Here is a 13,528-nt window from a genome sequence, read left to right on the forward strand (position 1 = left end):
TGCTTGTCACAAACTGGGTGAGGTCTTCTGAGTGGCAGGAGCAGCTATCTCTCATACTTTCCTTACATTAGTTTTGTTTGTGCCGTAAAACATTGCCAGGTTATGGAAATTCAGCTCTGAATCGAAAATAGAGGACTTTGCTGAAGTACCAAAGTTAATTTGATAAACTGAGACCCTGCGTTGTAAAGAGACATGGAGGCTGTTTTAGGACTGTTGGTGATCTCAGCAGGAGTGTCTCATTGTAAGAAACATCTTTATATGTGTTGGTTTTCCTCTTCTTTTATGGAGAACATAATATCAGAGTCTTGTATATCACGTAGCAGAAATGACAGATGATGATAGACAATATTCAGAACACTGTAGAAGACAGTTGTCTCTTTACTCATTGTCCCATGATAATGATCACTGACTTAATGATCCCTATCACGTTGATGCTGTTGGTTTGGTTATACTGTTAGTTACTTGTATCCTCATCTGTAAAATGATACATGACTTGACATGGGTTAGAACAGTGATAGTCACAGTGTCTTTTCTTCTTAATCTTCAGGCTTGGAGACTTCCTGTGATGCTAGACAGAATGGATGTCAGTGTTATGGAGCTCTGGGAGGAACTGTCTATCTCCAGCTGGTGACTGATGCTACAATATATGATGAACTCTCATTTTATAAAGGCTCAACTGGTGCTGAAACAGAGATACTCAGAATGAAGAAGGACATATGGGTAATAAGAGACACCCGCATTAAAGACAGAGTACACTTCTTTATAAACAATGGGACATTTAGGTTAAATAACACAAGAAGTACAGATTCTGGTGAATACCGGCTAGAAACATTTAATTCAGAAGGGAAATCATCAGGGATCAGAGGACTAAAACTGTTCATCGAAGGTAATTAACTAACTATCCAAATAATTATTACAAGTGGTAACTTTGACAAGCTCTAAATATTGCTCTGGCTAAACTACACATGTGACTGCTTAATAATCAAAATAATGAGAAATGCATTTTATGTGTAACCATGGAGTCATTTTTATTTTCATAGTCTACTGTAGTTGGTACATAGAGTCATAACCACATCCATCAACATTAAATCATCTGTTGGTTATTTGAAATGCAGTCATTGTGTGTCATGAATCTGCTGCTCCTGTTGACTACAGTAGTTTCTGTGGATTTCAAGAAGAATGGCTGGTGTTGTGTTCTAATGTGGTATGCCCTCTTACTACAGTTACATATCCTTCTTCCCCCACAGCTCCAGTGTCCAGTCCTCAGCTGTCCTCTGAGTGTCTGTCCCATGGAGAGATGAGGGTGTCCTGTTCCTCTGAGGGTGATGGTCCCCAGTACAGCTGGAATCTGGATGGACAGACACTGAGAGACACTGAGGCCTCTGCTGATGATGAGACAAACACCATCACTCTGAAGAAAGGCCTGTCAGGAGATCTCACCTGTACCGTCAGAAACCACATCAGCAGTGATACTGTCAGCAGTAGAATCTCACACTGTCCAGGTAATCTACTGTTTAATTTACTTTGTTAAAAAATATATTATCAACAATATCATTGATTTATGATAATAATAATGATGATTGTTATGATCAATTCTTATCAATAAGAATTGACCTGTTTCTAAACAGCACTATCCATTTGCCAGTATTTACATGTAATTCAGATACACATGTGATTAATGTTGTTTGGATTGCCTACAGGGCTGATATATGTTAACTGCACCTTATCCAACGGGACAAAGGTATCAGAGTGGGTGAATACCATTGGTAATACCCTGTGCATTGAGTCTACAACAGTGGCGACTGTGACTGAGTCCCCCATCAGTAAAACCTCCACTGGTAAGTGCCCGGGGCATGACATTTTCAATGCTGTAATCTCTGTGTCATTATGTTTAATTTAACAGACACATCATGCAAAATAATACCAAATTATATTGATAAAGATGATGATGATTATGATTGACGTCCTCGTCATCGTCATCATCATCATCATGACCTCTAGGGTCGTTCCACAAAATTAGTCCCTATTTGATCTTTTCTTCAATATAGACCACATGGAGAATTCATTATCTCTAATTTTCTATATGAAAAAACAGTTGCTAACGTGCCAAAATGCAGCATTTTGACACGTCCCTCTGTCACCCTCTGTGACTTCTAGGAAGATTTTAACCCACTTCATCCCAAAATGTCTCCAGGTGTTCACCATTATTGTAAAGCCTTATTTTGTTGCTTTGCCAAAGTCATTTCTGAAGATTTCTCTTTATAATATGTGATTGTTTAAAAAAAATATATATTTACCTTTTGTTTAACTAGGCAAGTCCGTTAAGAAAAAATTATAATTTCCAATGACAGCCTACCAAAAGGCAAAAGGCCTCCTGCGGGAACAGGGGCCTGGGGTAAAAAAAAAGAAGAGAAATACAACATAAATATAGGACAAAACACACATCACAACAAGAGAGACAACACAACACTACATGAAGAGAGACCTAAGACAACAATATAGCAAGGCAGCAACACATGACAACACAGCATGGTAGCAACACAACATAACTATTTAATAAAATGTAAAATGTAAATGTATAACAACAACATGGTAGCAACACAACATGGTAGCAGCACAAAACATGGTACAAACATTATTGGGCACAGACAACAGCACAAAGGGCAAAAAGGTGGAGACAATAATACATCACACAAAGCAGCAACAACTGTCAGTAAGAGTGTCCATGATTAAGTCTTTGAATGAAGAGATTGAGATATAACTGTTCAGTTTGAGTGTTTGTTGCAGATTGTTCCAGTCGCTAGCTGCAGCGAACTGAAAATAGGAGCGACCCAGGGATGTGTGTGCATTAGGGACCTTTAACAGAATGTGACTGGCTGAACGGGTGTTGTATGGGGAGGATGTGGGCTGCAGTAGATATCACAGATAAGGGGGAGTGAGGCCTAAGAGGGTTTTATAAATAAGCATCAACCAGTGGGTCTTGAGAGGTGACCAGTTTACAGAGGTGACCAGTTTACAGAGGAGTATACAGTGCAGTGATGTGTCCTATAAGGAGCATTAGTGGCAAATCTGATGGCCGAATGGTAAAGAACATCTAGCCACTTGAGAGATTAGTGATTCATTTTCAGGTTACACTACCTAAAAGGGACTAATTTCACTGAATGACCCTCTTGAAGTAGCAGCATCATAGCATTTGTCACATCTCAACTCAGATATGTGATTCCTTTAAATGTTTTATTGCAACCAGGGTTTCTATATGTTAACTATATGTATTTGTATATATTAGGGATCCCCATTAGCTGTTGCCAAGGCAGCAGCTAGTTTTCATGGAGTCCAAACACATTAAGGAACAACAGATAAACAGCACATCATATAACATTATTACACCACTACATATCTGCAATACAAAATGTAGAATACGACCATACAACAATATTTCAATGTACGTGTGTGTAGAGTGCATGTGCTAGCGTTTGTGTGCGTATGTGTTTGTCTGTACCTGTGTGTGTGTCTCTCACAGTACCCGCTGTTCCATAAGGTGTATTTTCATTTCTTTTATCTGATTCTACTGCTTGCATCAGTTACCTGATGATGTGGAATAGAGTTCCATGTAGTCATGGCTGTACGTTGTACTGTGCGCCTACCATAGTCTGTTCTGGACTTGGGGATTGTGAAGAGACCTCTGGTGACATGTCTTGTGGGGTATGCATGGGTGTCCAAGCTGTGTTCTGTTATTTTAAAGAGCTTGTCAACACTTCTCACAAAAACTGATACATTTTATCTACAATTTCTCTTTATAATTTCAATGACCTTGAGCCTTCTTGGAAGGGCACTTCTAATGTAATTCTATGGCAGCACTCAAGGGGCTTGAATTTTCCATTTTGCGGTGATCTAGTGTCCCAATGAGTGACAGAACACTGAGCCAATCACGGCGCAACCAGAGAACTTAACCAACCCCTGCACTCTGTATTTCCCTCTTCTGCCCCACCACCACAGAAATCTCTGAGCTAAATGATGCCTGTTTTGCATGTTATTTTGGCATTAATACGTGTTACATATCAGTTTGCAAACAATGTAAAAAAATAAAGAATCATTGACTTAATAAAGCCGCATGCAAAAATGTTTTTGCTTTCTTGAGTAAGGCAGCTCCAAAATGCAGGTGTTTTAGCCTAGCTCTTTGGAGCTGCCTTACTCAAGAAATATATATTTTTTTTGCTTTCTTGAGCTAGCTAAACAGGTGGGCTCAAAACTGGTGGGGCTCTGTCCCACCTGCTCTGAATTATGGGTCACCACTGGCTGTTTATATAATGAAGAAGTGTGTCACGCTCTGACCTAGGAGAGCTGTGTTTTCTCTGTTTAGTTAGTTTTGTTTTTCTATGTTTTGGCCGGGTATGGTTTCCAATCAGAGGCAGCTGTCTATCGTTGTCTCTGATTGGAAGCCATACTTAGGCAGCGTGTTTTGCCCTTTGTCTTCGTGGGTAGTTGTTTTCTGTTTCGTTTGAGTACCTGACAGAACTGTCGGCTGTCATTTTGTTTATTTTGTAAAGTGTTCGATTTTTTTCATTAAACTTCAAGATGAGCACTCAACACGCTGCGCCTTGGTCCCCTTTATATGACGACCGTTACAGAACTACCCACCAAGATTGGACCAAGCATTGTGGATCAGAGGACTGGACGGGTCAGGACCTTGAACAAGGCCGGGGGAGTATCGCTGCCTGCAGGAGGAAATAGAGGCAGCGAGGGTGGAACGGCGATACTGGGAGGAACGGCAAGAAAGCAACAGGAGCCCGAGAGGCAGCGCGCATATTTTTTTTGGGGGGGCACACGGGTTGATTGGCTAAGGCGGGTTTAAGACCTGAGCCAACTCCCCGTGCTTACCGTGGGGAGCGAGTGACTGAACAAGCACCGTGTTATGCGGTGATGTGCACTGTGTCGCCCATGCGCACTCACAGCCCGGTGTGCTCGGTGCAAGCTCCTCACTGTTGTTGTGCTAAGGTTGGCACTCAGCCAGCAAGGAGTATGCCTGCTCAGCATTCCTGCCCTCCAGTGTGCCTCCATAGCCCAGTACGTCCTGTGCCTGTTCCTCGCGCTCTCCCTCCAGTGCGCCTCCATAGCCCAGTATGGCCGGTGCCTGTCTCTCCAGTCCGGAGCCTTCAACGGCGGTCCGCAGCCCGGAGTCTTCAGCGGCGGCCTTCAGCCCGGAGTCTTCAGCGGCGGTTGGCGTTCCAAAGCCTCCGGCGATGATCCACGGTCTGGTTCCTCCGGACACACAGAAGCGGGGGATCAGCGGGCGGGCGGTGGGGGATGCTACGCCCTGAGCCAATTATAGGTGCCCACCCGGACCCTCCCCTATAGGTTCAGGTTTGCGGCCGGGAGTCCGCACCTTTGGGGGGGGGTAGTGTCACGCTCTGACCTAGGAGAGCTGTGTTTTCTCTGTGTAGTTAGGTCAGGGTGTGATAGATGGGTGGGCATTCTGTGTTTTGTTTTTCTATGTTTTGGCCGGGTATGGTTTCCAATCAGAGGCAGCTGTCTATCGTTGTCTCTGATTGGAAGCCATACTTAGGCAGCCTGTTTTGCCCTTTGTTTTCATGGGTAGTTGTTTTCTGTTTCATTTGAGTACGTGACAGAACTGTCGGCTGTCATTTTGTTTATTTTGTAAAGTGGTCGATTTTTTTTCTTCATTAAACTTCAAGATGAGCACTCAACACGCTGCGCCTTGGTCCCCTTTATATGACGACCGTTACAAAGTGAGACTTTGATGAGGCTCTTCCTCTTTCCTCTGAGTCAGAATCTATGAATAGGTTCAAAATTACACTTCTTCTTTTGCTTGTCACAAACTGGGTGAGGTCTTCTGAGTGGCAGGAGCAGCTATCTCTCATACTTTCCTTACATTAGTTTTGTTTGTGCCGTAAAACATTGCCAGGTTATGGAAATTCAGCTCTGAATCGAAAATAGAGGACTTTGCTGAAGTACCAAAGTTAATTTGATAAACTGAGACCCTGCGTTGTAAAGAGACATGGAGGCTGTTTTAGGACTGTTGGTGATCTCAGCAGGAGTGTCTCATTGTAAGAAACATCTTTATATGTGTTGGTTTTCCTCTTCTTTTATGGAGAACATAATATCAGAGTCTTGTATATCACGTAGCAGAAATGACAGATGATGATAGACAATATTCAGAACACTGTAGAAGACAGTTGTCTCTTTACTCATTGTCCCATGATAATGATCACTGACTTAATGATCCCTATCACGTTGATGCTGTTGGTTTGGTTATACTGTTAGTTACTTGTATCCTCATCTGTAAAATGATACATGACTTGACATGGGTTAGAACAGTGATAGTCACAGTGTCTTTTCTTCTTAATCTTCAGGCTTGGAGACTTCCTGTGATGCTAGACAGAATGGATGTCAGTGTTATGGAGCTCTGGGAGGAACTGTCTATCTCCAGCTGGTGACTGATGCTACAATATATGATGAACTCTCATTTTATAAAGGCTCAACTGGTGCTGAAACAGAGATACTCAGAATGAAGAAGGACATATGGGTAATAAGAGACACCCGCATTAAAGACAGAGTACACTTCTTTATAAACAATGGGACATTTAGGTTAAATAACACAAGAAGTACAGATTCTGGTGAATACCGGCTAGAAACATTTAATTCAGAAGGGAAATCATCAGGGATCAGAGGACTAAAACTGTTCATCGAAGGTAATTAACTAACTATCCAAATAATTATTACAAGTGGTAACTTTGACAAGCTCTAAATATTGCTCTGGCTAAACTACACATGTGACTGCTTAATAATCAAAATAATGAGAAATGCATTTTATGTGTAACCATGGAGTCATTTTTATTTTCATAGTCTACTGTAGTTGGTACATAGAGTCATAACCACATCCATCAACATTAAATCATCTGTTGGTTATTTGAAATGCAGTCATTGTGTGTCATGAATCTGCTGCTCCTGTTGACTACAGTAGTTTCTGTGGATTTCAAGAAGAATGGCTGGTGTTGTGTTCTAATGTGGTATGCCCTCTTACTACAGTTACATATCCTTCTTCCCCCACAGCTCCAGTGTCCAGTCCTCAGCTGTCCTCTGAGTGTCTGTCCCATGGAGAGATGAGGGTGTCCTGTTCCTCTGAGGGTGATGGTCCCCAGTACAGCTGGAATCTGGATGGACAGACACTGAGAGACACTGAGGCCTCTGCTGATGATGAGACAAACACCATCACTCTGAAGAAAGGCCTGTCAGGAGATCTCACCTGTACCGTCAGAAACCACATCAGCAGTGATACTGTCAGCAGTAGAATCTCACACTGTCCAGGTAATCTACTGTTTAATTTACTTTGTTAAAAAAATATATTATCAACAATATCATTGATTTATGATAATAATAATGATGATTGTTATGATCAATTCTTATCAATAAGAATTGACCTGTTTCTAAACAGCACTATCCATTTGCCAGTATTTACATGTAATTCAGATACACATGTGATTAATGTTGTTTGGATTGCCTACAGGGCTGATATATGTTAACTGCACCTTATCCAACGGGACAAAGGTATCAGAGTGGGTGAATACCATTGGTAATACCCTGTGCATTGAGTCTACAACAGTGGCGACTGTGACTGAGTCCCCCATCAGTAAAACCTCCACTGGTAAGTGCCCGGGGCATGACATTTTCAATGCTGTAATCTCTGTGTCATTATGTTTAATTTAACAGACACATCATGCAAAATAATACCAAATTATATTGATAAAGATGATGATGATTATGATTGACGTCCTCGTCATCGTCATCATCATCATCATGACCTCTAGGGTCGTTCCACAAAATTAGTCCCTATTTGATCTTTTCTTCAATATAGACCACATGGAGAATTCATTATCTCTAATTTTCTATATGAAAAAACAGTTGCTAACGTGCCAAAATGCAGCATTTTGACACGTCCCTCTGTCACCCTCTGTGACTTCTAGGAAGATTTTAACCCACTTCATCCCAAAATGTCTCCAGGTGTTCACCATTATTGTAAAGCCTTATTTTGTTGCTTTGCCAAAGTCATTTCTGAAGATTTCTCTTTATAATATGTGATTGTTTAAAAAAAAAATATATTTACCTTTTGTTTAACTAGGCAAGTCCGTTAAGAAAAAATTATAATTTCCAATGACAGCCTACCAAAAGGCAAAAGGCCTCCTGCGGGAACAGGGGCCTGGGGTAAAAAAAAAGAAGAGAAATACAACATAAATATAGGACAAAACACACATCACAACAAGAGAGACAACACAACACTACATGAAGAGAGACCTAAGACAACAATATAGCAAGGCAGCAACACATGACAACACAGCATGGTAGCAACACAACATAACTATTTAATAAAATGTAAAATGTAAATGTATAACAACAACATGGTAGCAACACAACATGGTAGCAGCACAAAACATGGTACAAACATTATTGGGCACAGACAACAGCACAAAGGGCAAAAAGGTGGAGACAATAATACATCACACAAAGCAGCAACAACTGTCAGTAAGAGTGTCCATGATTAAGTCTTTGAATGAAGAGATTGAGATATAACTGTTCAGTTTGAGTGTTTGTTGCAGATTGTTCCAGTCGCTAGCTGCAGCGAACTGAAAATAGGAGCGACCCAGGGATGTGTGTGCATTAGGGACCTTTAACAGAATGTGACTGGCTGAACGGGTGTTGTATGGGGAGGATGTGGGCTGCAGTAGATATCACAGATAAGGGGGAGTGAGGCCTAAGAGGGTTTTATAAATAAGCATCAACCAGTGGGTCTTGAGAGGTGACCAGTTTACAGAGGTGACCAGTTTACAGAGGAGTATACAGTGCAGTGATGTGTCCTATAAGGAGCATTAGTGGCAAATCTGATGGCCGAATGGTAAAGAACATCTAGCCACTTGAGAGATTAGTGATTCATTTTCAGGTTACACTACCTAAAAGGGACTAATTTCACTGAATGACCCTCTTGAAGTAGCAGCATCATAGCATTTGTCACATCTCAACTCAGATATGTGATTCCTTTAAATGTTTTATTGCAACCAGGGTTTCTATATGTTAACTATATGTATTTGTATATATTAGGGATCCCCATTAGCTGTTGCCAAGGCAGCAGCTAGTTTTCATGGAGTCCAAACACATTAAGGAACAACAGATAAACAGCACATCATATAACATTATTACACCACTACATATCTGCAATACAAAATGTAGAATACGACCATACAACAATATTTCAATGTACGTGTGTGTAGAGTGCATGTGCTAGCGTTTGTGTGCGTATGTGTTTGTCTGTACCTGTGTGTGTGTCTCTCACAGTACCCGCTGTTCCATAAGGTGTATTTTCATTTATTTTATCTGATTCTACTGCTTGCATCAGTTACCTGATGATGTGGAATAGAGTTCCATGTAGTCATGGCTGTACGTTGTACTGTGCGCCTACCATAGTCTGTTCTGGACTTGGGGATTGTGAAGAGACCTCTGGTGACATGTCTTGTGGGGTATGCATGGGTGTCCAAGCTGTGTTCTGTTATTTTAAAGAGCTTGTCAACACTTCTCACAAAAACAGGTAGTGATGAAGTCTATCTCTCCTCCACTTTGAGCCATGAGAGATTGACATGCATATTATTAATGTTCTCTCCATTGACATTTAAGGACCAGGCAATCCAGTGTTACTTCAAGCAGTATGCTAGTCTTGCCAATGAAGAAATCATTAAAGTAGTTGGTAATATCAGTGGGTTTTGTGATGAATGAGCCATCTGATTCAATGAATGACGGATCTGAGTTCGCCTTTTTTGCCCAAAACTTCATTTAAGGTGTTCCAAAGGTTATTACTATCAATGTTTATGTCATATATCTTTGTTTCATGGTATAAATTCCTCTTCTTTTTATTCAGTTTAGTCACATGATTTCTCAATTTGCAGTACGTTTGCCAATCGGTTGTGCTGCCAGACTTATTTGCCATTCCTTTCGCCACATCCGTCTCAACCATACAATTTTTCAATTTCTCGCCAGTCCATGGGGATTTAACATTTTTTACAGTCATTTTCTTAATGGGGACATGCTTATTCATAACTGGAATAAGCAATTTCATAAATGTGTCAACTGCAGCGTCTGGTTGCTCCTCATTGCACCACAGAACAGCAAATATTTTTTACATAATCAACATAAGAATCATTACAAAACGTATCGAATGACCTCTCATACGCTATAATAGGCCCAGCATTTGGAACTTTGGTTTTCCCATATGCGGCTACTATATTGTGATCACTACAGCCAATGGACTTGGATACTGCTTTAAAGCAGTTGAATTAGTAAAGATGTGATACATGTTGATGATTTAATTCCTGTGCTGTTTGTAACTTCCCTGAAACAGGTTGCAGGCACTAGTTACAGTTTGAAGCTGTTTCTTGAGTGGGCAACTTGACGAAAACCAGTCAATATTGAAATCACCCAGAAAATATACCTCTCTGTTGATATCACATATATTATCAAGTCAGATGTGATATTTCGTAGCCCAGAATTTTTTTTGTGTAATTTCATACAGCCGGGAAGAATTTTGGATATTTGAGATGCGGTAAATCACCAGCATTATGATCAGGAATTTCCCAAATCGGATCCTTTATTTGTACCCCCAAGGAAATTGAACATAGGCTGCTCCAAGATGCCGCCGGCAGAGAAGAGGTATTCGGAGTGGACTTCTAGTCCGACTCAGGAGGCTTGCAAACCATCCCCTGCTTCCGAGATCACGACTCCATTTTGCTCCTCCCTTCCGATAGGCAGAAAATCTAACAGGAAGTACCCTTGCTAAAGTCTACTCAAGCTGGTCTGACCAATCGGAATCAATGCTTTTTTTTATTACGTGGACTGGGATATGTTCCGGATAGTTTCTGAGAATAACATTGACGTATACATGAACATGGGGATTGAATTCATCAGGAAGTGTATAGGTGATTTTGTTCCAACTGTGACTATTATAACCTACACAAATGTCATAAAATAGATCATGCAGGAGGGGTGAAGTCAGGCGCAGGAAACACGTTTAATGAAACAATCCAAAAGCCGAACAAACAAGGCAGGGTAAAATAAATACCCACGAAGACTAAACAGCCCTTGAACGAGTCGGGACGCAGCCCAGCAACCCTAATGCCCAAAATGCATAACGGCCTGAGGAAAAATAAATCCCCAGCATACAACAACTGACACGAAACAATCCCGCACAACCCCAAACAAAAAACAGACAGACTAAATACCCCACTAATTACTAAACACAAAACAGGTGCTACCCTAAACAGACATTACCAAAAGAAACAGAAAAGGAGATCGGTGGCAGCTAGTTGGCCGGCGACGAAGACCGCCGAGTGCAGCCCGAACGGGGAGAGGCGCCACCTTCTGTGGACGTTGTGACAGTACCCCCCCCTGACGCGTGGCTTCCGCTGCGCTCCGACGCCGGCCTCGAGGACGACCCGGAGGGCGAGGCGCAGGGCGATCTGGATGGAGGCTGTGGAACTCCCGCAACATTGAAGGATCCAAGATGTCCTCCACCGGTACCCAGCACCTCTCCTCCGGACCGTACCCCTCCCAGTCCACGAGGTACTGTAGGCCCCCTACCTGACGCCTGGAGTCCAAGATGGACCGGACTGTGTACGGGGGGCCTCACTGCGGCGGCGGTCAGCGCTCTCCTTGTGCCGTCCCACAGCCCGTTTAAGGGATTCCTGGACGGCACTCCAGGTCTCCTTAGAGCGCTGTACCCAGTCCTCCACTGCAGGAGCCTCAGTCTGGCTCTGATGCCAGGGCACCAGGACCGGCTGGTAACCCAACACCACCTGAAAGGGTGACAGGTTAGTAGAAGAGTGGCGAAGAGAGTTCTGCGCCATCTCGGCCCACGGCACAAACCTCGCCCACTCTCCCGGCCGGTCCTGCAATAGGACCGCAGAAACCTGCCCACATCCTGGTTAATTCTCTCCACCTGCCCATTACTCTCGGGGTGAAAACCCGAGGTCAAACTGGCTGAAACCCCCAGTCGCTCCATAAACGCCCTCTACACCCGGGACGTGAACTGGGGACCTCGATCAGAGATGATGGCCTCAGGCACCCCATAGTGCCGGAAGACATGAGTAAACAGGGCCTCCACGGTCTGTAGGGCCGTAGGAAGACCGGGCAAAGGGAGTAGACGACAGGACTTAGAGAACCGATCCACAACGATCAGGATCGTGGTGTTCCCCTGAGACGGCGGGAGATCCGTGAGGAAATCCACCAAAAGGTGGGACCATGGTCGCTGTGGAATGGGGAGGGGCTGTAATTTCCCTCTAGGCAGGTGTCTAGGCACCTTACACTGGGCGCACACCGAACAGGAAGAGACAAAGAGCCTCACGTCCTTCACCAAAGTGGGCCACCAGTACTTCCCTCTAAGACCCCGCACTGTCCGCTCAACCCCAGGATGACCCGAGGAGGGTAGCGTGTGCGACCACCGGATCAGACGATTGCGGACACCGAGAGGGACGTACTTCCGCCCTGCGTGACACTGAGGAGGAGTGGGTTCTGACTGCAATGCCTGCACGATGTCCGCATCCACCTCCCAGACCACCGGTGCCACCAGACAGGATAATGGAAGTATGGGAGTGGGGTCGATGGACCGCTCCTCGGCATCATGGAGAAGAGACAGTGCGTCGGCCTTGATGTTCCGGGAACCTGGGATGTACGAGATAGTGACCCGAAATCTCGTAAAAAACATAGCACACCTGGCTTGGCGATGTACTCCAGATTACGGTGATCAGTCCAGATGAGAAAAGGGTGTTGAGCCCCCTCTAGCCAATGTCTCCACACCTTCAGGGCCCTGACCACGGCTAGCAACTCCCTGTCCCCCACATCATAGTTACGCTCCGCCGGACTCAGCTTCTTAGAAAAGAATGCACAGGGGCGAAGCTTTGGGGGGCGCGCCCGAACGCTGCGACAGCACAGCTCCAACCCCTGCCTCGGACGTGTCCACCTCCACTATGAATGGCAAAGAGGGGTCTGGATGAGCTAGCACTGGGGCGTCGGTAGACAGGGTCTTAACCTCTCTAGGGCAGGTGGCACCAAATCGTCCCACCTACGTAACAGCCAGTTGAATCCTGTGGCGCGATTTTCAAATACCTTAGAAATGCTATTACTTCAATTTCTCAAACATATGACTATTTTACAGCTATTTAAAGACAAGACTCTCGTTAATCTAACCACACTGTCCGATTTCAAAAAGGCTTTACAACGAAAGCAAAACATTAGATTATGTCAGCAGAGTACCCAGCCAGAAATAATCAGACACCCATTTTTCAAGCTAGCATATAATGTCACAAAAACCCAGAAGACAGCTAAATGCAGCACATAATCTAATGTTTTGCTTTCGTTGTAAAGCCTTTTTGAAATCGGACAGTGTGGTTAGATTAACGAGAGTCTTGTCTTTAAAATGGTGTAAAATAGTCATATGTTTGAGAAATTTGTTTTGTTTTGTCTTTGTCTTACA

The 13,528-nt window shown here is 43.4% G+C and overlaps 1 protein-coding gene across 2 annotated transcripts in view; it reads left to right on the forward strand.

The window, feature by feature from the left end:
* The window catches only part of LOC106611884 (uncharacterized), a 30,651-nt gene continuing 17,123 nt past the window's right edge, over positions 1-13,528 (forward strand). For both annotated transcript variants that reach the window (XM_014212519.2, XM_014212520.2), the window contains exons 1-7: positions 1-241; positions 548-886; positions 1,248-1,502; positions 1,701-1,838; positions 6,372-6,710; positions 7,072-7,326; positions 7,526-7,663. In XM_014212519.2, coding sequence (XP_014067994.2) covers positions 193-241; positions 548-886; positions 1,248-1,502; positions 1,701-1,838; positions 6,372-6,710; positions 7,072-7,326; positions 7,526-7,663 — 1,513 coding nt within the window. In that variant the 5' untranslated portion in view covers positions 1-192. The remainder of the gene's footprint in view (positions 242-547; positions 887-1,247; positions 1,503-1,700; positions 1,839-6,371; positions 6,711-7,071; positions 7,327-7,525; positions 7,664-13,528) is intronic.

Source organism: Salmo salar, chromosome ssa09, assembly GCF_905237065.1.
Source record: "Salmo salar chromosome ssa09, Ssal_v3.1, whole genome shotgun sequence".
Classification (NCBI taxonomy): domain Eukaryota; kingdom Metazoa; phylum Chordata; class Actinopteri; order Salmoniformes; family Salmonidae; genus Salmo; species Salmo salar.